The sequence below is a fragment of the Mercenaria mercenaria genome, unplaced genomic scaffold (genome assembly GCF_021730395.1).
Source record: "Mercenaria mercenaria strain notata unplaced genomic scaffold, MADL_Memer_1 contig_3245, whole genome shotgun sequence".
NCBI classification, from domain to species: domain Eukaryota; kingdom Metazoa; phylum Mollusca; class Bivalvia; order Venerida; family Veneridae; genus Mercenaria; species Mercenaria mercenaria.
The window spans coordinates 1-27,959 of NW_026461367.1; the positions used below are offsets into that span (position 1 = coordinate 1).

General features: G+C 35.0%; 2 protein-coding genes across 2 annotated transcripts; both read left to right on the forward strand.

The window, feature by feature from the left end:
* Nucleotides 1-2,318: 2,318 nt before the first annotated feature.
* LOC128552868 (solute carrier family 15 member 2-like) lies at nucleotides 2,319-17,120 on the forward strand (the record flags this gene model as incomplete). The annotated part of the gene is given in 8 exon segments (XM_053533939.1): nucleotides 2,319-2,435; nucleotides 6,618-6,782; nucleotides 7,418-7,464; nucleotides 10,199-10,339; nucleotides 12,038-12,150; nucleotides 12,898-13,029; nucleotides 13,859-13,966; nucleotides 14,783-17,120. Coding segments are annotated over 5 exon segments (582 nt in total), but the record flags the coding sequence as incomplete, so codon positions are not given.
* LOC128552867 (solute carrier family 15 member 1-like) lies at nucleotides 12,946-15,007 on the forward strand. Its single transcript, XM_053533938.1, has 3 exons — nucleotides 12,946-13,029; nucleotides 13,859-13,966; nucleotides 14,783-15,007. Exons 1-3 carry the CDS (start codon nucleotides 12,946-12,948, stop codon nucleotides 15,005-15,007), a joined length of 417 nt encoding a protein of 138 aa, XP_053389913.1.
* Nucleotides 17,121-27,959: the final 10,839 nt, after the last annotated feature.

Genomic DNA, 27,959 nt, shown 5'->3' on the forward strand with positions numbered 1-27,959 from the left:
TTTTTTTGGGTAAGGGTGACAGTTTTATATTTATTTCCCAGAAAAACTTAAATAGTTCGATACTTCAATATGAGGGGGAGTTCTGTGACTGTGATAAACTGTACGACTATGTTGTCTTCCAACAATTTGACAGAGACAGCACTTCTGAAATCTATCATTCATCGTCTACTTCTCATTCTTGTCAGTTGTAATTTACTTATTGCGAACAAGTTATTTCTAGTATGAAATTGAGTTCTACAATAAATATACTGTTGAATCATTGAATATTCATGGAGAATTATTTTTAATAGATTTCATGATGAAGTTAATGCATGAAATAAAATCCCCACAACAAACGAAGTGTAATTTCCATTCTTTTCAGTTTAAAGATTTTAAATCCACAGTTGCATATTCAAATGAAACAGCTGTCTTGGCCAAAACCAAATATTAGATTCATACCCATAAACTTAAATAATTGCATAGTAACTGACTGAAGTACTGTTGAAAAATAGCATAAAACCCATGTCAAACAAGTATGACTGTCAGCAATAATTATGTCTCCCCCAGGAGACATATTGTTTTTGCCCTGTCCGTCCGTCTGTCTGTCCGTCCGTCCGTCCGTACGTACGTCACACTTCATTTCCGAGCAATAACTGAAAACCATTTGACCTAGAACCTTCAAACTTCATAGGGTTGTAGGGCTGCTGTAGTAGACGACCCCTATTGTTTTTGGGGTCACTCCGTCAAAGGTCAAGGTCACAGGGGCCTGAACATTGAAAACCATTTCCGATCAATAACTAGAGAACCACTTGACCCAGAATGTTGAAACTTCATAGGATGATTGGCCATGCAAAGTAGATGACCCCTATTGATTTTGGGTTCACTCCGTCAAAGGTCAAGGTCACAGGGGCCTGAACATTGAAAACCATTTCCGATCAATAACTAGAGAACCACTTGACCCAGAATGTTGAAACTTCATAGGTTGATTGATCATGAAAAGTAGATGACCCCTATTGATTTTGGGGTCACTCCATCAAAGGTCAAGGTCACAGGGGCCTGAACATGGAAAACCATTTCTGATCAATAACTAGAGAACCACTTGACCCAGAATGTTGAAACTTCATAGGATGATTGTACATGCAAAGTAGATGACCCCTATTGATTTTGGGGTCACTCCATTAAAGGTCAAGGTCACAGGGGCCTGAACTTTGAAAACCATTTCCGGTCAGTAACTTGAGAACCACTTGACCCAGAATGTTGAAACTTAATAGGATGATTGCTCATGCAGAGTAGATGACCCCTAACAATTTTGGGGTCACTCCGTGAAAGGTCAAGGTCACAGGGGCCTGAACATTGAAAACCATTTCCGATCAGTAACTAGAGAACCACTTGACCCAGAATGTTGAAACTTAATAGGATGATTGAACATGCAGAGTAGATGACCCCTATTGATTTTGGGGTCAGTCTATTAAAGGTCAAGGTCACAGTGGCCTGTTCATGTAAAATCATTTTTTGGAAATAACTTGAGAACCACTTGACCCAGAATGTTGAAACTTAATAGGATGATTGCTCATGCAGAGTAGATGACCCCTACTTATTTTGAGGTCACTTGGTCAAAGGTCAAGGTCACAGGAGCCAGAACAGTGACTTGAGAACCACTAGGCCAAGAGTGTTGAAATTTAGCGGGATGACTGGACATGCCAAGTAGATGATCCCTATTGCAGCCAACCATCAGTATCTCCTTGACTTTCGCTCCTGACCCCTATTAACCTCTTGCCTATAGGACTTTGCATTGGGGGAGACATGCGCTTTTTTACAAAAGCATTTTCTAGTTGCAGTATTGTTATTCCTTTTTCTATTCTAACGAGAAGAAGACATACTGGCAACATATTTCAGGTTTATAATACAGTGGAAAAAGAGAATAAACAGAGAGTGTTTTAAGTTCATTGGAAATATTCAGAAGAACACGCAAGTGAAAAAATGTTTCACTTGCTCCTCACCTTTAAGATTTGGAATAGTGAAGAAGCCATCCTGCTGGCTTACAGAAGGTTGCTGGTTCTACAAGTATGCCCACTTGACTTTAAAACAAATTCCAGGTTTTGGCAACTAGGATTTTCATCCACTATTAAAAGCTTGAATATAATCATAGGACCTAAATTATGTTGGTTTGACCTGAAACCCCACAAAACAAAATCAGCTTGGAATCTTTCTTCTGTAACTGAATGAATTTTACGATGTCTTCCAATATATCTATGTATTACCAACCAGTACCTGTAGGTCAAAGTATATCGACAAAATGTTTTGAGTCAATCAAACAACTGTTTTGATATTTATTTTAGATGGCAGAAGACACAAGTATATCTACAGGAGAGACTGGTGTTATGTTCATCAACACCCTACCTTGCAATGTTCATATAAAATCACCCATGTTCAGTGAGGAGTTAAACAGTTTGGGAGTAAGTCATTGTTTTATTTTTAAGGATTGATATAGGGATATGTTCAATTTACATACAAAAATGGCCCCTAATTATCAGAAATTTTTCAAGTTAATGAAAACATGTAAAAGTTCTTTCTTTTATTGCATTGGTATCTTATTAAAAAATTTGTGACATCAGGCATGAAAATCTAAGTTATATTAATTGTTTCCAAATTACGACAGGTATATATTAGGGATGGGTCCGCGCCCTATTTCTAGAGTTATGGCCCCTGAAATAGTCAAAAATGCACATTTTCACCTTGTTACAGGCCTAGCCCAAAAGTATTTGATGAAACCTTGCATGAGTCTTTATCATGATATGAACTTACGCACCTCCTATTTTTCATCTGGCTCCACCCTCTATTTTTAGCTCACCTGTCACAAAGTGACAAGGTGAGCTTTTGTGATCGCGCGGTGTCTGTCGTCCGTGCGTCCGTAAACTTTTCCTTGTGACATCTCTAGAGGTCACATTTTTTATGGGATCTTTATGAAAATGGGTCAGAATGTTCATCTTGGTAAATTCTAGGTCAAGTTCAAAACTGGGTCACGTGCCATCAAAAACTAGGTCAGTAGGTCTAAAAATAGAAAAACCTTGTGACCTCTCTAGAGGCCATAATTTTCAATGGATCTTCATGAAAATTGGTCAGAATGTTCACCTTGATGATATCTAGGTCAAGTTTGAAACTGGGTCACGTGCGATCAAAAACTAGGTCAGTAGGTCTAAAAATAGAAAAATCTTGTGACCTTTCTAGAGGCCATATATTTCACAAGATCTTCATGAAAATTGGTCAAAATGTTTACCTTGATGATATCTAGGTCAAGTTCGAAACTGGGTCACGTGCCATCAAAAACTAGGTCAGTAGGTCAAATAATAGAAAAACCTTGTGACCTCTCTAAAGGCCATATTTTTCATGGGATCTGTATGAAAGTTGATCTGAATGTTCATCTTGATGATGTCTAGGTCAAGTTCGAAACTGGGTCAGATGCAGTCAAAAACTAGGTCAGTAGGTCTAAAAATAGAAAAACCTTGTGACCTCTCTAGAGGCCATATATTTTATGAAATCTTCATGAAAATTGGTCAGAATGTTCACCTTGATGATATCTAAGTCAAGTTCGAAAGTGGGTCACGTGCTATCAAAAACTAGGTCAGTAGGTCAAATAATAGAAAAACCTTGTGACCTCTCTAGAGGCCATATTTTCCATGGGATCTGTATGAAAGTTGGTCTGAATGTTCATCTTGATGATATCTAGATCAAGTTCGAAAGTGGGTCACGTGCCATCAAAAACTAGGTCAGTAGGTCAAATAATAGAAAAACCTTGTGACCTCTCTAAAGGCCATATTTTTCAATGGATCTTCATGAAAGTTGGTCTGAATGTTCATCTTGATGATATCTAGATCATGTTCGAAACAGGGTCATGTGCGGTCAAAAACTAGGTCAGTAGGTCTAAAATAGAAAAACGTTGTGACCTCTCTAGAGGCCATATTTTTCATGGGATCTGTATGAAAGTTGGTCTGAATGTTTATCTTGATGATATCTAGGTCAAGTTTGAAACTGGGTCAACTGCGATCAAAAACTAGGTCAGTAGGTCTTGAAATAGAAAAATCTTGTGACCTCTCTAGAGGCCATACCCTTGAATGGATCTTCATGAAAATTGGTCAGAATGTACACCTTGATGATATCTAGGTCAAGTTTGAAACTGGGTCACGTGCCTTAAAAAACCAGGTCAATAGGTCAAATAATAGAAAAACCTTGTGACCTCTCTAGAGACCATATTTTTCAATGGATCTTCATGAAAATTGGTCAGAATTTTTATCTTTATAATATCTAGGTCAAGTTCAAAACTGGGTCACATGAGCTCAAAAACTAGGTCACTATGTCAAATAATAGAAAAAACAACGTCATACTCAAAACTGGATCATGTGGGAAGATGTGAGCGATTCAGGACCATCATGGTCCTCTTGTTAGAGTTATGGCCCCTGAAATAGTCAAAAATGCACATTTTCACCTTGTGACATGCCTAGCTCAAAAAGTATTTGATATAAATTCATGAAACCTTGTATGAGTCTTTATCATGATATGAACTTGCGCACCTTCTATTTTTCATCTGAGTCCGCCCCCTATTTTTAGAGTTATGGCCCCTGAAATAGTCAAAAAATGCACATTTTCACCTAATTATGCGCCTCACTCAGAAAATATTTAATGTAAATTCATGAAACCTTGCTTGAGTCTTTATCATAATGTGACCTTGCACACTTGGCATTCTTCTTGAGAAATTTAGCATTTATTACAGAGTTATGGCCCATGAAATAGCCAAATTAGTGGATTTTTTGTTTGTGATGCTCATAACTCAAAAAGTATATGGTATAGAATAATGAATCCTTTTCATAATTTTTTTTAGGCTATACCCCATTAAGACTGCAAACATTTGAATTATTTCACCTTATTTGTGACAAATGTACCAGTGGGGGGCACACCCTGTGTCCTACAGACACATTCTAGTTTAAGATACAGCCTTGAAATTTTGATGACATGTACAGTTTTGCATACCGATCTTAAAACTGACTTTCAGTGACCATGAATTGGTCACTGACCTACTTTCTAATATTTTAGCATCATTTTGCCATTTGAAACATGCGACTCCTATTACTCCGATGAGCTATTCAGGGTCATCATGAACCTCTTGTTTAAGATACAGCCTTGAAATTTTGATGACATACACAGTTTTGCACACAAATCGTAAAACTGAATTTCATTGACCATGAATGTGACCTACTGACTTTCTTAGTATTTTATCATCATTTTGACATTTGAAACATGTAGCTCATATTACTCAGGTGAGTGATCCAGGGTCATCATGACCCACTTGTTTGCCATTTTGTGCACAAAACCCCTAAAATTAGACTGCCATGTTTCCAAATTGTTGAAAAAGGAGTATTCCATCATCAAATTTCTTTTGACTTTCCAGAATTAAAAAAATTGCAAGACTGATGGTAAAATAGTTTGTGATGGAGGGGTCCCTTCAAGTAAATTTTTAAGAAGAAAGTTGTTTGTTTGTCAAAATAACTATACTTGAGATTATTTGGAAATGATTTGTGTAGCTGTTGCAAAGATTTTCCTGCTTTATGAAAATTGTTTTATTGGCTAGGTTTTCGTAGAAAAATACGGCTTGTAGGTTAGGGCTATCTGGGCCGATGGATGGGCAGATGGATGGGATAGTGAGTCTCATGTTAACCTTTTGTTCATTCATTTTTGTCAACAACTACTTATAAATCCAAACTTTAAGAAACTTGGTCAGAATGATCCCTATTACCCAAATTCGTGTGAGAATGGTGTCATTGAGTCAAAGGTCAAGGTCACAGGGACCTGAACATTGAAAATGGTTTCCGCTCAATATCTGGACAAGTATTTCACCTAGGATTTTGAAACTTCATTGGTATGTTGGTCTTGATGTGTACATGGCCCCTATTGATTTTGGGGTCACTTGGTCAAAGATCAAGGTCACGGGGATCTAAACATTGAAAATTGTTTCTGCTCAATATCCGGACAAGTATTTCACCTAGGACCTTGAAACTTTATACGCATGTTGATCTTGATGTGTACATGACCCCTATTGATTATGGGGTCAAAGGTCAAGGTCACTTGGATATAAACATTGAAAATGGTGTTTTTCTTACTTTGATTTTTTTACACCAATTTATTTGTTTAATTTCATTTTCTATCTGTCCATTTCTTTTTTCCCTTTTTCCTTCAATAGTGCTTATTAATTTGGGGGTTATTTATTGTATTCCTTTATTAGGACTTTTATCTCATTATCACCTAATTCGGAAAACCTGGCCAAAACGCCATCAGGCGTTAGCTGCTTGTTGGATTAAACTTCAGTGTAATGAAAACAAATTATTCCAATGTTTCAATAGAGGAAAGGTGTGCCCTCAGTCTTCCCATCTGTCAGTCTGTTGGTCTGTCAGTCAGTCACACAAAGTGGGCTTCTGCAATAAGAGGTACAAATTATTTGTTTCATCAACAAGTACAATATATTTTGTCATGTTTAAAACCTACATACCCACTTTTCCAGATTAATCTGGAAATCTCGGGTCTAATTTTAACATCTTTTTAAACTCCAATGAATTTTAGTTTATATATGCATGTATGTTACATTGCAGATGAGTGATTTCATTGTGACTGACAGTGGAAAATACAAAATGACTGCTGAATCTAAGTGCAAAGGCCAGAATTATAAATTTGAAAAGACTTTCCAGTGTTCAGAATTGAAGGCATATAGAATGATATTGTACTTTGATGTGAACAAGGGCTTGAAATTGTCACAAGTAAGATTTTTAACTTGATTTATCAAGATTAGGTAGAGCTTTTGCACTCACTTGTGTCAGCGTCCTGATTTGGTTAAGTTTTGTACATAAGCTGGTATCTAATGGGATTGGACTGATGTGGTTTTCTTCAGAAATGACTCATTCTTTGATCAGAAAGTATGGCATTTAATGGCATACAGTGTAATCACCTCATATAATATCTTTTATTTTATAATGGGAATAAACACAAAATTTAATATTAACACACAAAAGAAATTTATGTGTGTAATTCGATGAGTGTAATAAGAATTGAAGTTTGGTGTAGTGTTTTTTTAAATGACAATGTCCCTTGAAAATTAAGGTAAAAATTGATGAGTTTTGAATTGCCATATGTTTTCTTCTTACCAATAAGTGGATATGGTGGGAAGTTCTCAACATTGAACAACTTTATCTGAAATATTTGCATGTTAGATGTTTCTGCTGATACCAAATATTGCTGAATGTCAAAACAAAATTCTAATGAGTCCTTTTAACTGATATTGTGGGTCATCTAAGTTGTATTGTACACAGTTCCTTATTACTGTATATCATTTTGAAGATTCAGTCTGCTATGTAAATATAAAATGCTTTGCAGTATTTTGTGTTTTTTTTTTCAGTTTCCAGACAAGAGAGATAAACCAAAACATGGAAATGCAGCATTAAGGTAAGTAAGAATGAATAAATTTATTGTTGGATCAGACTTATTTTGGTGCACCTCCAAACTTTTGTGGGGTGCACTTAGATTTGCCGTTGTCTGTCTGTTGTCTGTCAGAATTTGTAAAATGCATATCTCAAAAAGTCACCAGACCTCGCAGGGTTGTTATCTAGCTTGTGAAGTTGCGCACCTGGTGTTTTAATTGGGATTTCATGCAGTCAGACCAGAGTTATGGCCCTTGATTTAGTCAAAAATATGCATACATTGACAAGAAGTGGGGGCACCAGTGTCCTGACACACATCTATTCAGACTTGATCTGAACAAAATGTCAGGTTGAACAGTCTTGTATACTGAGATCAGGAATGAACCCTTATCTTGGGGCCTACACAAGTTTGCAGTCATCGGCGTGTCTGACCATATATGCTTGAGCTGTTATTCTAGATTTAGTCTAGGATATAACTCAAACTGTCTTTTTTGATGTTTGTTTGTTTTAGGTTAAACGCCTTTTTTCAACAGTATTTCAGTTATGTAACGGCAGGCAGTTCACCTAACCAGTTCTGTACCAGTACAAACCTGTTCTTCGCAAGTAACTGCCAACTTCTCCACATGAATTATGAATTATGAATATGTCGAGTCCATATTTTAATATCACTTATCACTTCATGTGACATGTTCATGATAACATGCAAAGCCAAGGGTCCTATGTAGCTCCAAGGTCAAAGTCACACTTAGGATGAAATTCTTCACTTTGACTAACCATATGAACAGTGAAATCATGGTGATGTATTATTCACGGCCTCATATTTGTAACTCAGATAGTAGAGTTATAAGGCTGTGTTCCAGTTGCACTTTGGCAAAGATCATGTTTAGAGGACTTTCAGTATTTAAGCTATGATATCAAGTCAGACCTTTTAAAAGAGGAAAAATGTAGAAGAGTTGAAGATCTGCTTTTATCCAGACCATATCTGCTCCATTCGACACTAGACTTCAAAATACATGTACTTTCCTTGCATAGATTATAAATTTGAAAAGATGATTAGCAAACTTTTACAGCCTATTGTTATTTTTAGCTCGACTATACGAAGTATAAGGAGAGCTATCCTACTCGCCCCGGCGTCGGCGTCTTTCCGCGTCCCCACCTTGGTTAAAGTTTTGGTGCACTTTCTCTTTTTTCAACATATCTCTGTAATTACTTGATGGATTTGATTCAGACTTGAAATACTTATTCCTCATCATCATCCACATCATCTGACATAAGGGCCATAACTCTGGCACCAATATTTCATGAATTATCCCCCCTTTTCACTTAGATTTTCAGGTTAAAGTTTTGATGCACTTTCACTCTATCTCTGTTATTACCGAATGGATTTGATTCAAACTTAAAATAGTTGTTCAACATCATCACCCACATCATATGACACAAGGTGCATAACTCTGGCACCATTTTTTCATTAATTATTCCCCCTTTTTACTTAGAATTTCAGGTTAAAGTTTTGGTACACTTTCATTCTACCTCTGTTATTACTGAATGGATTTGATTCAAACTTAAAATAGTTGTTCAGCATCATCACCCACATCATATGACACAAGATGCATAACTCTGGCACCATTTTTTCATGAATTATTCCCCCTTTTTACTTAGAATTTTAGGTTAAAGTTTTGGTACACTTTCACTCTACCTCTGTTATTACTGAATGGATTTGATTCAAACTTAAAATAGTTGTTCAACATCATCACCCACATCATATGACACAAGATGCATAACTCTGGCACAATTTTTCATGAATTATTCCCCTTTTTACTTAGAATTTCAGGTTAAAGTTTTATGCACTTTCACTCTTTCTCTGTTATTACTGAATGGATCTGATTCAAACTTGAACAATTGTTCAACATCATTACCCTTATCATATGATGCAAGGTGCATAACTCTGGCACCAATTTTTCATGAATTATTTCCCCTTTTTACTTAGAATTTTTGGTTAAAGTTTTGATGCACTTTCACTCTGTCTCTGTTATTACTGAATGGATTTGATTCATACTTAAAATAGTTGTTCAACATCATCACCCACACCATATGACGCAAGGTGCATAACTCTGGCACCAATTTTTTTTATTGATTATTCCCCTTTTTTACTTAGAATTTTAGGTTAAAGTTTTGATGCACTTTCACTCTGTCTCTGTTATTACTGAATGGATTTGATTCAAACTTAAAATAGTTGTTCAGCATCATCACCCACACTATATGACACAAGCTGCACAACTCTGGCACCAATATTTAATGAATTATGCCCCTTTTTGCTGAGGATATACTTATATAGTGTTTTGATACATTTTATCTTTACCACTCTTATTACTTTAAGTTGATATTTTTGACACAGACTGAGCATCTATTGTGCAATATCTTCTTCCACAATTGGAGTCATTAAACACTCCAGTGACAGCTCTAGTTTCCTCAGATGTGCCCAGTTTCACTATCCAGCATCGAAATAGTCGAGCACGCTGTCTCCTGTGACAGCTCTTGTTAGATTATATTAACACTACATGAAGGGATTTGGATCCTCCGGGAGCATTTGAGATTGTTATATAACATTCTTATTTCTCGTCTTTTTATAATTTCTACATATTTTTATATTTTCTCAGAACTGTTAAGATTTTGCTATTAAAGATTTTCTATACTGCATATTGTATGATACAGTCATTTTTTCGCTTTTTATGAACAGATTGAAATGTGTATACTTTCAGTATGTTTAGTATAGATGATCTAGTTGATACTCTCACCATTATATCTACAAGTGCAGATGCTCTGTCGTCCTCAGATATAGGGATACATTTTAATGTGACCCCTTTTAAAGCAACAGATTTTATGGAGGTGGAACCACTGCGGTATGTGTTTGATGGAGATACACAAATTTTCAGAATTATGCAGGAATTCCATGATTTTCAGTTTTCTTGGTAAAAAATTAGCTGGAATGATGCACAATATCTGAGCTTGCTAGGTAACGACTATCTTGTGCAAAACCCTTACACCTACCTCGTCTAGGCACCTTCCTAGTCTGGAAGTCAAATCATGCGTATAGGGCTTTTTTCCAGTCCAGTCTATAACTCGAACCATCCATTTAGGGATTTTGGCATTACTTTGCACAAATGTTCCCCGAAATGAGGTAACATGTTTTCCTGATCTTCCAGACCTGTAGCTCAAAGTCACACTTGGAAGTCAATAGAATTTTTTCTGTTTCTTGGCACAAATGACCCCCACAGTGTGATGATGTGTAATGCACAATATCCAGATCCTTAGCTCAAAGGTTAAGGTCACACTTAGAGGCTAAAAGGCAACATTGATCTTTTTCAGACCAGTCTTTAAAATATTTTAGGTCACTTCTCTTTTCATTATTCTAGCTTTTTTGTCCATGTTTATAGATGTTACAAGCTATCAACAATTGATATGTGCAAATTTTAATCAAAACTTTGTGAATTATAACATACAGTCAAATACCGTTACCTCGATATTCAAGGGACTGCAAAAATTTCATTGGCGTATCCGAAGTTTGAAGTAATGATATCGTCTATCTGGGACTATATTTTGTGTCTGTGTAGGACGTCAATATTGTCATTACACTACATGCTTCTTTAAGAGGGTTTGAAAGGGGAAAGAAATAATATAAAATGTAAATACGTCATTTTTAATGGGTTTTAATAACAAAAATGTGTCATTTAAATACACATATTGTTACTCAGTTGAAATATTGTTATACTGGAAAACAGATTGCCCACTTGCACGCTGTTTTTAGACTAATTATTGAGAATTAAATGCAAACTTTCTAACATTTAAATTGGATTAAAGATTAAATAACAAAAAAAAAAAACACACACACACACAAACTAACCTGATTATTATTAATACATCGCCAGACAACAACAATGGGTTGATTTTCATACCTTGCAAATAACTTTGATATTTTTGACATGATGTGATATCAACGGAACCAGGTGTAAAAACAATACAGGTAATTTGACGGGACTGAAAAATCCCATTGAGCTGAACAAAATAATCGAGCCAATTACATTGAGCTAATGATAAACAATACCATTAAAATGTATAGAGAAAAGTCTGGACCAACTAAAACATATTGTGCTAACCGGAATATCGAGCTAACTGATACTGAGGTAACAATATTCAAATGTATTTTATATAAAGCACTATATTGTATACACATTATTAGCTTATACAGCAGCTGAGATCATTAGTCACATTCCAGGAAAGGACTTTGTATATTGCAAAGCAATACTTCATTCAGTACTTTTATATTTTTGTAGTTCTGAACATAATGTGCAAAAGTTTCTTAATAAAAAATATGATAGTAAAATTCTTATCATTTAGTAAATGTCACTGAGTGCATTAATGAATTTCATGTTGCAATGGATACAAAGAGGTTTTGATGTTGTAAAATTTTCAAATGCTCATGAATTTGTTAATACCTGAGGAGTTTGGTTAACACTTCCATGACCTCAAGTTTAATAAGATGTTCTGTCATTGAAATCTCTCTGACTTTTCTATTTAATCTCTATATCTTTTTTTTCCAGATATAAGATATATGAACTGAGTGTAGTATTTTCAAAGTTGATTGACACTAGTCAGAATTTACGCTTAAAGCAGTGGTGTTTATACAGCCTATGTTCACAACAATGGGACTGAGGTAATTATTCTCATTTTATTATACAGACATTAATAAGTCCTTTTAACTTACTGATTCATGAATTCTTACATTTTCATGAAATGGAAAGAAACATATCAAACATTTTGAGAAAAAAAAAAGTCCAAATTTGCAATATAGTTGAACTTTGTTAACTCGAACTCGTTGGGACCTACACAATTTGTTCAAGTTATCGGTAGTTCGAGTCATCAATGTACATTATACAAGGATTTTGCCGGGGCCTGACGATGAGTTCGAGTGAAGGGTGGAGTTTTAATTATCCTAGTTTGAGTGAACAAAGTTTGACTGTATATGATTTCTGTCCAGGTCAATGCCACTCTCATTGTCTTATTCAGGATTTGGCATTTCAACCTTTTGAACAAAATTATGATTAACTTCTAATTCTTGCCACTTCGACTAGTGTTACCGGCAGTTTTAAGCATTGAAGTTACCAGTAGGCTAACCTTTAAATTTATATGTCATACACATCTTGTTGAGGTAACTGCGGAAGTTAGCCATTTTAAAAAACACTAGGTTAACATTTGAACATCTGTTTTATGAGTAAGATTGTAGGTTTAGTAAATTGATCTAGCAGTTTTATCATTTTCATTGTAATCATCTATTTTAGCCATTTGTAAAGTTGTAATTAATGAGTAACCTTTTGAATTATAGCACTTTTCATTAGAATTAATGTCAGATTGATCATTTGAACACAAACTGTTAGGGTATTAAGGACATTTACAATTTCAGTCTGTTGTTCACCTGTTTGTGGATGTAACAGAAAACACAGTTTCTATGATGTGGCTTATACCTCAGTATATACTCATCACCCTTGGAGAAGTACTGTTCTCAGTTAGTGGGTTGTCCTTTGCCTATTCCCAGGTAATATTTAGAATAATGTCACAAGTTTCCCTTGATATTTTGGTTAGTAGTGTTACAGTAATTTAAACAGAATTTCATTTTAAAATTAGCTCAGTTGTGAAGAAACAGAATATTCTAATCACTCATATGTCAGTATACCTTGCTAAGAGAAATTCTGTTTAATAAGAAAGTGCAATTGTTACCTAAATATGATGCAATCATGCCATTGTACTTATAGCTAACACTTTATCCAAGTCAGAACTTCTTCCTGTTGTTTGGTATTTTACAAGAACTGCACAGTAATCTAAGTAAAGCTCTTCTTTTATTAATAAAAAGTCATGTAGCATACACATGTTTTACCTGCCATAATGATTGTAAAATTACTGTTAAACATCTTGTGCGTAATGTATGTGAGTAATGGTTGCTGTTAACAAAGTCCCTGTCTGTCCATTTCTGGCTCCACTTTCTGAAAGGCTGATGTCCAATCAAAAGAAGTGTTAATACTGGAAAATACAGGAGTTGAACTAGGGCCCGTAAGCATGAGTGGTAAAAGGTAGAATCTTACTGGTTTGGGCTTGAAACTCTGAATATAGAGTCCCTTCTTGTGAGGAAGCTTTTGTAGCAAGTGGAAGGATGATGTTTTTTTTTTTCTCTGATACTGGTCTAGCTTTGCTTGAGATATTGCAGCTATGGGCACTAGGTGCTTTTCTGCACCATAAAAAAAACCTGAAATAAATTACGATGATGTGGATTCACAAAACAACGGCAGAAGGGAATAGAAATCTGTACGACTGACACACCTGTATTGCCAGGCAAGACTTGCTTCACTGTATTATTTGTTCCTAAATAGGCACCAACATCACTGAAGTCTGTTGTTCAAGCAGTTTGGCTGGTTACAGTGTCATTTGGGGATCTGGTTGTGATAATTGTGGCAAATATACACTCGATACCATCACAGGTATAGTCATTTATCTAACTTATATCATCTTTAATGTATAAACATATGAACAGGAGGTGGAGGCACTTAGATTTGTCCTTGTCTTTTTTAAGCTGTCTGTCCATTCAAATTTGTGTTGTGCACATGTCTCAAAATGTATTTGATCAGGAGTCATCAAACATCTGATGGTCATAGGATAGTTATTCAGCATGTAGCACCAGTGTCCTGTGGATACACATCTTGTTCTGTATTGGGCCTGCATTGTAAATACGTATGGAGGTTTAAGCTGTTTATTGCAATGCTGATTCTTTATGAATCTGGGTTTGACAGAATACCTGTACTTGCATTTTGTCATTCTAAAATTATTTCAGGCTTTCAACAAGAACGGGCTTACTATGAAAATTAATGTCTTATATTTCACATGTTTCTAATTGAATAATATTTACAGATATTCAGTCAGTGTAATGAATAATCTTTATAATTTTTCAAATTTATTTATCATATTGTGGCATATTTTATTAACTCATTTAGATATTGTCAGAAAGGTTTTTCTGTATATTGGTGCCTGTTTTGATAAAGTAGATTTTGAATCTGTGCAGAAGTGATTAAGTGCTACAATTGTCATGTAAATGTCTCAATTCTCGGACTGGTTTTGGTCATGAGTTTGTAGATCAGCCTCAAAAGTCAAGCATCTGATTAGTTCATTTTGAGCACAACCTTAGAATTATTGACCAATGGTAAGGTTGCATTCCGAGACTGGATATATGACTCACTTTTGTAGATGTGTTTTAATTTAAGAAATACTTTTTTATATATTGATATTTTTTTGTATTTTAGATGGTTGAATTCTTCATATTTGCTACCCTCATGTTTGTTGACACTATCATATTTATGATAATGTCAAAGTTCTACACTTACAAAGCGAATTCCCTTGACTACTGCGAGCTGGTTGAAGAAGCGCCAGAAATTAATGTTTCGGAAAGATCTGGAGGAGAGGAGCATCCATTGAAGAGCATGACTATGCCAAAGCCTACTACTACACAAAACTTTAAGGAAGAATAGATTTCTTGTTAAAATATACCTTTTTTGTCATATTTTATAGTGCATACTTACAAGTTTAATTAGCATTACTGGTAACTGATTTCTTTCATCACAGGCTTTTGTTTATATTATGCAAATATAGAAATATCTTGGTACTGCAACCAGATGTATTATGTGCATTTAGCTGGCTAATGTATGCTAAAATCATTTTTAATTTGTATTTTTATGCCCCCGAAGGGAGGCATATAGTTTTTGAACCGTCTGTCGGTCAGTCGGTCCGCAATTTTCGTGTCCGGTCCATATCTTTGTCATCGATGGATGGATTTTCAAATAACTTGGCATGAATGTGTACCACAGTAAGACGACGTGTCGCGCGCAAGACCCAGGCCCGTAGCTCAAAGGTCAAGGTCACACTTAGACATTAAAGGATAGTGCATTGATGGGCGTGTCCGGTCCATATCTTTGTCATCAATGAATGGATTTTCAAATAACTTGGCATGAATGTGTACCACAGTAAGACGATGTGTCGCGCGCAAGACCCAGGTCCGTAGCTCAAAGGTCAAGGTCACACTTAGACGTTAAAGGATAGTGCATTGATGGGCTTGTCCGGTCCATATCTTTGTCATCGATGGATGGATTTTCAAATAACTTGGCATGAATGTGTACCACAGTAAGACGACGTGTCGTGCGCAAGACCCAGGTCCGTAGCTGAAAGGTCAAGGTCACACTTAGACGTTAAAGGATAGTGCATTGATGGGCGTGTCCGGTCCATATCTTTGTCATCGATGGATGGATTTTCAAATAACTTGGCATGAATGTGTACCACAGTAAGACGACGTGTCGCGCGCAAGACCCAGGTCCGTAGCTCAAAGGTCAAGGTCACACTTAGACAAAGGTCATTTTTCATGATAGTGCATTGATGGGCGTGTCCGGTCCATATCATTGTCATTCATGCATGGATTTTAAAATAACTACGCATGAGTGTGTGACACAGTAAGACGATGTGTCGCGCGCAAGACCCAGCTCCGTAGGTCAAAGGTCCTAAACTCTTAACATCGGCCATAACTATTCATTCAAAGTGCCATCGGGGGCATGTGTCATCCTATGGAGACAGCTCTTGTTCTTTTATTTTTTTTATTCCAAATTTATGGGTTTTTTTCTGTCAAAGGAACTGTGTGAATAAACCCACACAATTTTGTTTTGAGATACAAACATATGAAATCCACATTGTAATCTGTGATACATGGAAGACAGCAAGCCTGTATGGCAACTGACAACACATAGTGCAAGTGGCTAGAGGACGCTTTATGATATTTTGCACAGGTTTTAGTTTTTTACTAGTATCACATGCTTATGCAGCTTTCTTACTTAAAGTGGTAACAGATATTTTTAGAGTACTTTCGAACACTATCAGATAGATTAATGTATGCATTAAAGGGTGGTGGTACCGGTAATGCTATTAGCCGTGTGTAGTATGTATGGGACATTTTTTAGACATATTAAATGATGAGGATTGAACTATTTTCAATACAAGGTACTGTAGCTTAGTATCTTAAATAAAACCTGTATCTTCCAAGAATATAGTGGAGTAAATTTCAGGTGGATGGCGTGTACCGTAATCCTAGCCTCCGATTCTAGGATTACGGAAGTTCTGTATTCCTAGACAACCCTATGAGGATAGGCTAGGATTACGGAAATATTTAAGGGGCATCAAATATATGTTAGGACATGTATAAATGATGTTGTAAACTTACTTATTTCACTTAAAATAGTGATTTTTCATGCCTGTCGTATTATTTCGTGCTATCGATCCGCCATTTTTGGTTTGTATAATCTTAAACGATGAATTAATGGTGGTGCGCGGAAATGTCGAAAAGAAAGAAAAAAAAATAAATACAAAAGAAGAAAGAAAAGAAAAAAATAGAGAAGAAACAATGAAAAATGAGCTGGCTTACGGAAGGCCGGTGGTTCTACCCAGGTGCCTGCTCGTGATGAAATAATGCACGGAGGGGCACCTGTGGTCTTCCTCCACAATTAAAGCTGGAAAGTGGCCATATGACCTATCATGTGTCAATGCGACGTTAAATCAAAAAAAAAAAAAAAAAAAAAATCATGAATATGAAGTAATAATATACTCTAAACAAAAACAAAATTACAGCAATAATTTTTTTTAAAAACAATTATTTTTTTATGGAGGTTATACTAACCCAAAATTGCGGATCGATAACACGAAATAATATGACAGGCATGAAAAATTGCAATTTTAAGTGAAATAAGTAAGTTTACAACATCGTTTATGCATGTCTTAACATATATTTGATGCCGCTTAAATACTTCAGTAATCCCAGCCTATCCTCACAGGGTTGTTTAGGAATACGGAACTTCCGTAATGTATAGTTGTTGTCGATGTTGTGCATGTCTGCACTTACAGAGTTGCAGGAGTTGTACAACCAATATAAACGTAAACTCTGTCCTGACTTTAATATTTACATTATATCTTGAAAATTCACCGAAAATAAGTTTCCAATGTTTACTTTATATGAAAATTGTGAATCTACTCTCAAAATAGTGATCGTATCTTTTGAAAAAATGTGATATGATAAATGTTGCATGTGACAGTTTGTGTTTCTGTCTGTAAATATGATCATTGAATATTAGATGCTTGTAAGTATTGCAAAAAAAAAACTTTTAAAGATGAACACAGTTGGCACATTATTGTAAATAGAAATAGGAGATAAAGATTTAATGACAATAATTTGTTTTGTATGACAATTTGTCATGTCCAGACAGTGCCAACTTAAACAACTTGAAGGTAAAATTAATGCAAAAAGATTGACTATTAAGAAAGTCCTGCATTTATTATTGCTTTTTCGGATTTTGAGATTTGCTGGAAAGTCTAGATCACAAGATTTGCATTGAAATATTGAGTATGGTCATGAAGTTCGAAAGTTCCTGTGCAATAGCTTATGAGAGATTTTATGAGAGATACTTTTTTATGGACAAATAGTGTTTGTTATATAGCGTTTGTTATACATTCATTTGAATTTAGTCATTTTGTTTTTCAAGATTGAACTTACTGTTAAGATATACAGAATACAGGGAACACGACTATGCAAAGTGGAGACTGCATGTCAGAAATGGCTAAGTCAAATTCTGTGTGTAGGGTTGAAAATTAAAACTTTTTTACTGCATTTACAAATGAATTTTAGTTTTAGACAATGGACTTCTGTATTTGATTTGAAATGGAAACATGTACCACTTACTTAAGTTTGTTTCTTTTTACTTGAAACACATATACTCAAGAAGTAACACTGTAAAATCATTAACATTAGTGGGGAAGTAATTTTCATGGTTAAGTTAATCCGCAAAATTAAATCCTGATTAACAAGTGGAATTCCCATTCACTTTATGTACAGAAGTTGACATACACATGATAGATAATAGTCATTTTGGCCAAAATCACAGTTTTGTGGCAGCAAAAACAAATTCTTTCACTATATATTGTTGTTGCTGTTTTACTCGTGTTTGTTTGTTGTGATGTTACTTGCTTTGTTTTGTAAAGTAGCAATAGATTACTTTTACTCGACATTTATAAATTGCATCAGTTGACAGCTTAAACTTTATTTGTCAGCTTAAACTTAGTTGATTCCATATGTTAGTCAAAATCCCATCAAATTAACTTAATTTATATTGTGTCATGTTCATCTCAAAATCACGTTATCTCAGCATTTTCGGATATTAACCTTTAGCCTGCTGGCGGCGAGTTATTCTGCCTTTGCGACCAGTGCAGACCAAGATCGGCCTGCACATCCGTGCAGTCTGATCATGGTCTGCACTGTTCGCTATTCAGTCAGTAAATTTTCAGTAAACACCCCTTCGAATAATAAATGGTATTGCCCAAATTGAATGATGGACCAGTCCATTATAGAAATTTAGCAGGCTAAGGGTTAAAAGTAATATAAATTAGTTTGAAAACGTGTGGGCTAGAAATGATACACTACAGTAACTGTGAAACCAATTAATAGTTACGGGGGATTAATTTTCATGGCTTTGTCATCCCCAAAGTCAAATCACACAAACAACTATTTCAGTTCATTTTATGTTCAAAATTTGAAATCCATCAATTCATTTTCTTCAGGAATCGGTCCTTTTGGTCAACACCATGAAATTTCATAGTATTTGAAGTTATGTGTACCTGAAATGTGATTAATATAGGTGTAACCCTTCATTTCATAGTTAAATAAATATGGAACCAAATACAGCTGGATCAGTGTATGAAATACATTGCACAACTTCCTTGAGAGAACACACAAATATTGTTACTCTGTAGAGGTTTGTATGCTAAGGATTTTATCTTACTGGAACAAAATACCTGCCTTTGTAGGGAGATTTGCTTTTCTGATGTGTTGTTTTCAGTAAAACATGTACAAATGGTAAAAAATGTTGCAGACAAATGTTCTGTTAATTTGAATTCATGTGAGAAATTATTGAGTTACAAACTGGTCTGCTGTATTTGAAAACTCCAGTCACTTGCCTAATGGTCTTTTAAATGGTCAAAAGAGTTTAAGCTGTCAAGTATCAATATTATAAGGAAGTGATTACCTCCATGTTACAAATGTAGATCGAGTTTGGGTGTTTTAATGAAAGTCTTTGGTGATTAGAGTACTATTTTAATTTTGTTGTCTTTTTAGTTTTTACATTGAATATGTTTTTTCCTTAGTGCAATTTATTTGTTATTTTGTATTATAAAATATTTCCTTTTTTGTTACAATAAAAGTAAATGAACAGCATTTTATTAATATACTGGTAGATATTTTTAACAGTAAATGGTTGTGGGTTTTATGCTTTAAATAAGTGTATATTTTTGTAATGAATAAAAAAGCCATGCTTTGGTTGTTTCTGGTTAAGAGGAATTTGCACCTGAAATAGAGATATTTATTTATTTATATGTTACATGTTACACACTGTACTGAGTAAGAATAAAATTTTCCCACCTAGTTTATTCTATTTTCTCTCTCTTCTTGAATGAATCTCATGATATTTTGCTTTTTGTCATATTTTTTTTTTAAAAATCATTTTAACTTTCTGTTCTTGAAACGAGTATAAACCACTGATTGACATGTTAGAGCAACTTGCCTAAATAACCAGGCAACATGTATTTTTTAAAGGAATAAATGAATGTTTATGTTTTTCGTTACTGTGATCACTTATACATTCCACCTTAAGGTGTTTCTTGAATGAAAAACAAAACCTGTTACCATAATTTGCCAATGGAGTGAATTTTGAGCATATTATTCATGAATGAAATGAAGTTATCTGCCTTTTATGATTGTAACATATTTTCTCTGAATGAATCTTGTGATTATTTGCTTTTTGTCAGATTATATTTTTAAAAATTATTTAAAAGTTTGTTCCTATGAAACGTGTATAAACCACTGAAAACTTGTTAGAGCAGCTTGTCTATATAGTCAGACAAGATGTATTTTTAATGTATGAATAAATATTTATGTATTTCTTTTCTTTGATTACTTGTACATTCCACCAGAAAGGATTTTTTGAATGAAACAAAACAAAACCTCTTGTCATATTTTGTCAATAGAGTGAAATTTGAGCAAGTTATTTGTAAATAAGGCAGAGTTATCTGGCTTTATGGTACTGATTTTAGACTTCATTTGCACTTTTCAAAATCCAAGCTGACATAAGAAACTAGACTTTCCATTCTTAATGCAGTTCGAAAATAAGGAAATGAAAAACGAAGCCTGTTTCTTAGATGTAAATAAATCTGTTTTACTTTTGCATTCAGTGCCATGTTCCATTATTTTCTGTGCATAACTTCCTCAGTACATTTGTGTAATATTCAAACTTATAATCACTTGAACAACAGTTCAGGCAATTGAAGGATTTGTATTTAAAGAACTTTAATTTTCATGTGTGTGGGGGTGGGGGGGGGGGAGGGAGCAGTTTTCAAGGTTGTGTTAATTCCTGAAATTAAATCCTAACAAACAAGAAGTGTTTCACTATTGTTTGAAGAGTGGAAACCCACAGAGTCAAATCCCAGCAAAACAGCCATTTTAGGCAAAACCACAAAATGTTTTACCCGCGAAATTAAATGATATCTTAGTATCTTTTTTGATAAGAACAGCAGTCGTTACACATACAGATAGCTGGTAATATTGAATTTTTTTTTTTTTTTCCCAAATACAGTTTTAACTAGGCAATTTTAAGAACAGTAGCTGTGAAACAGGTGCTGCTGTATTTAAAAGAAATACAGACACTTTAAATATCATTTCTTGCAAATAGATATATGGTTTTATTTGCAAATGGTGGAGGAAGCACTGATAGTTTATTACCTAGTTTAGCTACTCTCTCTGCATGTACAGGTTGTGTAATTTTGTAATGTAAGCAACTATTGCTTGAATTCAAACAGAAAAAATACTTCGGAAATACTTCCAAAACTTCATGGATGATGATTTATAAAATGCTACTAAAACAAACTGTCAGAAGTTGCTTCAATTGCCAGTTAGGGAAAACATCTGTTACATTAACCAAGGTCAAGGTCACTCTTCGACGGTAGTGCCAAAACGTCGATAAAATAAACTATATAAAATTATTGTTTATATTATGTTAGTATTGATCTTTTGGTATGTTTCATTAGCAAAATAGGCTTTGTTACTGCCAAATGAATATAAAAAGCATATTCAGATAGGTTACATCCATATTCTTTGTTCTAGCTTAAATGAATAGAGCATTGGTGAATATTGTATTAACATAAAAGCAATTTACATTTTTATCAGTGCAAATATTTCTATGGAAAAAATAAGCCTTTTTAAGTGGAAAAGAGTATTTTACTTTAGATGGACCAGAATATCATTGTTATATTTTTTTAGAAATCAGTTTTGTATAACTGTAAACTAATTTGTGGCACCGCTGCTTGTATCTGCCCACCTTTTTAAACTCCATGTTGACATTTTGTTAACATTTTTACTTTTCTTAGGTTATAATAACCTTTTTTGGTGGAAAATTTATATGTAAGCATGTTTCTCAGAAACTACTGGACCAAATGTTTTTAAACTCAACACACAAGTCTTGCATTATAACAGGTGATCACAGGGCAGGTTTAATAACCATGGCTTACAATTTGTATGCCCTGATAGACATTGAAATTTAGGTTACAGTTTTGCGTGAATGCAGGTTCCTCAGCTACTATTCAAACTCTAGCAAGTTTAATGCATCATAAAATTACTGCTCTAAGCCAGGTGCCATAACTCTACATTACATTTCACACTTTTATTAGATCACTTGAGCTTTCTAAATAGTGAGCTGTAAGTATAAAGTAGGTGGGCCGGTGTTCGTCATAAGCATTTTAACTTAAAAAATCTGTGAAAGTGCTGGTCAGAATCACACCACATTCTGGCAAGGTCTTCTCTCTGGTTTGTCAAACTTTGGGCACTTGGCCACTTTTATAGCGGGGAACTTAAAATAGACAAACCCTTTGATGTCGTCTCATGAACCTCTGGATGGATCTTCATCAAACTTGGTCTGGAGCATTATTATAAGGTCTTCTGTTTTGTTTTCAAATGGGTGCACTCTGCTTCATTAAGGGACTAAATATAGAAAAACCTTTAAACAACGTTTAATGAATGGCATAATAGATCTTCATCAAAGTTCGTCTGTATGTCATTTTCATAAATTTGTTAAAATATGGGCACTTAACCTGTTTAATGTTTTTCTACTATACGAATGTAATCCAACAGTCAGTTGAGTGACTTAGAGCCGTTATGGCCCACTTGTATATGTAACATCTTGTAGAAAGCTGTGATAGTTTAGCAAATTGTCAATAGACATCTCTTGTTTTATTTGCAGAGAATATACCACTTTTTATGCACGATCAGTTTCTAGTTCTAAGCTTAGGAAATAAATCTTTAAGAAACAAAAGTTTTTGTCTTAATTTGTTAGCTCAAATCAAAGGAAAGGCTTGTTAACACCCTAGAGGCTATATTTATGACACTATCCTCATTAAACTTTATTTTGTATGCTCAAATCAGAGATGTATTATGTAACACTTTTTATGCCCTGATTAATTTTGGCCTAGGAATCGTCAAGATAAACACTGACACAGTTCTGAATTGTGGTCAGTGATTTTCCGTCAACATTTTCCTTTAAACAACGTCTCCTAAACCACCAGGCAAATTTTGATGAAACTTCACAGGGATATCCCTTTGTCTTCTTTAAACATTGTTCTAAGAATTGAGTTCCATACAGAACTCTGGTTGCTTCGGCTTTGATATCTGGTATGTAGCATCATCTAGTAGTCCTCTACCTAGATTGTTCAAATTATCCCCCAAGGGTCAACTATGGACCCGCCCTGGGGTCGCATGAATTGTATAGACTTGCGTATATAAGGAAAAAACTTTGAAAATCTTCTTGTCCAAAACCACAGGGCGTAAGGCTTTGCTATTTGGTATGTTGCATCATCTAGAGGTCCTCTACCAACAATTTTCACATTATCCCCCTAGGGTCAAATATATAGTCCCACCCTTTTAGGGGTGACATGGTTTATATAGACTTGTATAGGGGGAAAACTTTGAAAATCTTCTTGTCCAAAACCACATGGCCTAGGGCTTTGATATTTGGTATGTTGCATCATCTAGTGGTCCTCTACCAAAATTATCCCCTGGGGTCAAATATTGCCCCGCCCTTGGGGTCACATGGTTTATATTGAGGAAACTTTGAAAATCTGCTTGTACAAAACCGCACGACCTAGGCCTTTGATATTTTGTATGTAGTATTGTATAGTAGTCCTTTACCTAGATTGTTCAAATATTCTCCCAGTGGGGTTAAAAATGCCCCGGGGGACCTGGTTTAAATAGACTTGTATAGGGATAGATCTTTAAAAAATTCCTGTCTTCAACCATGAGGCCCAAACCTTAGATATTTAGTATTTGGTATGCTCTAGTGGTTCTCTATCAAGATTGTTCAAATCATGACCCTGGTCAATATAGGCCTTGCCCGGGTTTTACATTGACATATTTGTTTTTGAAGGAATGACCAAGAAATTTGGATCACGAGGTAATGTTTGATACAAATTTCAATACTCGAATTGTCTGAATCTTGACTTACTGACCTACTTTCTCGTTCTGAAGTTACAGCATAGAAATTTGGACCACGTGTATAACTTTTATATATAGATTTCAAAACTCGTCTTTAATATTCTTAACAATGACATCCTGACCTATTTTCTTGTGTTTAAAGCTACATCAAAGCGATGTGGACCACTTGTTTAATTTTTGAAACAGATTCCAATACTCCTCTTGAATACTCGTAATCGTGACCTACTTTCTTGTTTTTGAAGTTACAGATTTCAATACTCATCTTTAATATTCTTAACACCGACCTACTTCTTTTTGCAGCAGCAGCAAAGCGATTTAGATCACCTGTATAATTTTTCATACAGATTTCAATACTCGTCTTGAAAAGTCTTAATTGTGACCTACTGACCTACCTTCTTGTTTTTGAAGTAACAGCAAAGAAATTTAGATCACATGTATAATGTTTGATACTCATATTTAATAGTCTTAATCGTGGCCTACTGACCTACTTTTCTTTTTTTCTTTTGAAGTGTCAGCATAGCAATTTTGAGCACATGTATAACTTTTGATACAGATTTCAATACTCATCTTTAATATTCTTAACCCTGACCTAGTGACCTACTTCCTTGTTATTGAAGCTACAGCAAAGAGATTTGAACCACCTTTATAATTTTTCATACAGATTTCAGTAGCTTTACCATGATCTACCTACTTTTTTGTTTTTGAAGCGTTAGCAAAGAAAGTTTAGACACGTATAATTTTTCATACAGATGCCAATGCTTATCTCAAATAATCTGGTTAGAATTACACCAACTTAGTCAGTAGCATCCTGGCATGGAATTTTATCAAGTTTTCAAATGGTTTTATATAGGGCCATCATGGTGTTTTGACCGGTCCTTGTCCGGCGTCGTCCGTCGAACGTCAACATTTACCTTGTGAACACTAGAGGCCACAGTTGTGACCCAATCTTTTTTTGTCTTGGTTATCTCTACGTCAAATTTGAATCTGGGTCATTCGGGGTCAAAAACTTGGTCACCAAATCAAATCAAAAAGCTTGTTAACCTTAGAGGCCACAGTTGTGACCCAACCTAGATGAAACTTGGTCAGAATGTTTATCATGGTGAACTCTAGGCAAAGATTGAAACTGAGTCAGGTTGGGTTAGGTCAGTAGGCCAGATCAAAGGAAAATCTTGTTAACAACTCTAGAGACCACATTTTAAGTTTGAAACTCATTAGAATTAGTCAGAATGTTTGTCTTGATGCAATCTAGATCAAGTTTGAATATAGGTTATCAGGGGTCAAAAACTAGGCCACCCGGTCAAATCAGAGAATAAATGTGTGTGTGTGTGTATGCAATAGGGGCTGCATTTTTGACTGGATATATGTGAAATCTGATCAGAATGATTTCCTTGATAAAATTAAGGTCAACTTTGAATCTTTGTCATCTGGGGTCAAAAACTAGGTCACCTGGTCAAATCAAAGAAAAACCTTGTGTATGCAATAGAGACTGCATTTTTCATTTGATGTGCATGAAGCTTAGAATGTTTGTTTCTATGAAATCTCGGGTCAGTTTTTATCTGGGTTACGTGGGGTCGAAAACTAGGTCACCAGTTCAAATCGAAGAAAAAAGCTTGTTTACACTCTAGGGGCTACATGTTTGATTCTATCTTCGTAAAACTTAATCAGAAAGTTTGCTATAATGAATTCTTGGATTGTTTTGAATCTGGGTCACGTGGGGTTAAAAACTAGGTCACTAGGTCAATCAAAGGAGCTTGTTTGCACTATAGAGGCCACTTTTTTGCTGCAATCTTCCCGAAACTTTGTCAGAATGTTTGTTTTCATGAAATCTTGAATGAGTTTTGATCTGGGTCGTGTGGGGTCAAAACCAAGGTCACTAGGTCAAATAAAGAAAATGCTTGTTTACACTCAAGAGGCCACATTTTTGGTCCAATGTCAGAATATTTGTCTCAATGAAATCACTAGGTCAAACATGTTTACACTGTTATGGTAGGCTACTCAGGTGAGCGACCTTGGACCATCTTGGATCTCTTCTTTTTTAAGATTTAAATAAATTAATGATGATAAAAAACGCCAAGATTTCATTTAACACAACTATATTTTCTGGAATGCTGATTCGAATAGCATACTGTACAAATATATGTAAGGAAACAACTAATATATGCTTCTCTTTGTCTATATAATATATATCCTTATCACATGTTTGACGTCGCGGGAGTGTAATAAAGCCATTAAATAAAAATGATAATACACTAGTGTAATAAAGCTTTGACGTCGACGTCATTTATAGTAAAGGCGACGTCGGTCAAATTGTCTAGTTTATATAGTAAAAAAAAGCCGGTTTTTTGATGTTTCGACAAGAAAGGTTAACATGTGATAAAAAGAATATTACATTTGTAACTTTCCGTATTGAATTTATTAAACTCGTTGAATAAAATTGATAAATGGCAGAGCCTCGCATTTTATAATTTTATTAAACTCGTTTAATAAATTCAATATGAAAAGACACTCATGTAATATCCTCTATATATTTCACAAAGATTGATTTTTTGTTAGCTAATTTATCAAATGCTTTGTGTAAAACTGAATCCCAATGATCATGAAAATGTTAAATGATTACTATAAATAATCATGTATCATGCATAACAAATATAGTTATTATTATTGCAATGCTTGAATACTTCTAACATAAAAGCCCTTTCAATAGTTATCTTAAAGTTTAAATTCCTTTGAGAAAATAGGATGGTCGTTAAACAAAATAGCATGTCACTCAGACAAGATAGTATGTTAAGTGGACATATAGCATGCTGCTTTGAGAAAATAGGGTGGTCGTTTAACAAAACAGTACGTCACACTGACAAAATAGTACATACATTAGACATGATAGCATTGCAACTCAACATGATAACACAGTAATTAACAAGACATTACAAGATCTTGAGAAGATACTCTCTATATAAAGAAGACACCTCGTATTCATCTAACATAAGACAGCTCTGGCTTTCCATAGTTAAAGGTCTAAAAAAACTTTAACTTTGTGTCTATTCCATATTTTCTAAACCGCTTGGAAGATTTGCATAAAATTAGTATCAACTGTGCAGACCACATGTCCTGGGTTATTTAGTCTAAGATCAAGTTTAAATGGGTTTCCACTAGAATGGATCTAATCCAGAAGCCATAGAGAGTGTACCAACCAGGTCACAGTCACGCCTGGAAGTCATAAGTCGTAACCTTAACAGTCACGCCTGTGAGAATTATTTCTCTTTGGTTATAGCTCTAGCTTTTTATAAACCCATTTTAGAAAAAAAATACGTATACAATATGTGATGGCGCCAGTGTCTGTCCGTCATACTTCGTGTGCTGGGAATAACTCAGTAATCATTCAATGTATTGACTTAAAACTTCGCATATAGGTAGATGGTGACGAGACAATATTGTAGAGTGCATGAATACAGAGCATAACTTAACCGTTCAAGGTATTGACTTCAATCTTGGCATAAGGTTGGCGACGATGAGACGATGTTTAGAGTACATGCACTCGGTCTGTAGGTCAAGGGTCAAGGTAATATTAAGGTCAAACCGGTCCGTCATTTTGTGTCCAGAGCATAATTTAGTAATCAATGAGGTATTTACTTCAACCTCAGCATATAGGGAGGTGGCTACGGGACGATGTGCAGAGCGCATGACGTTGGTCGGAATGTCAAATTTGACCTACATGTTCTTCTGCCATAGTATATGAGCGCGTGAATCAGGTAAGTAGGCCAAAGGTCAAGTTTCAGCAAGGTCAATTCTCTCCGTCATACTTTGTGTCCAGAGTACAACTTCAGAGCTATTCACGGTATCGACTTTTAACTTTTGAATAAAGG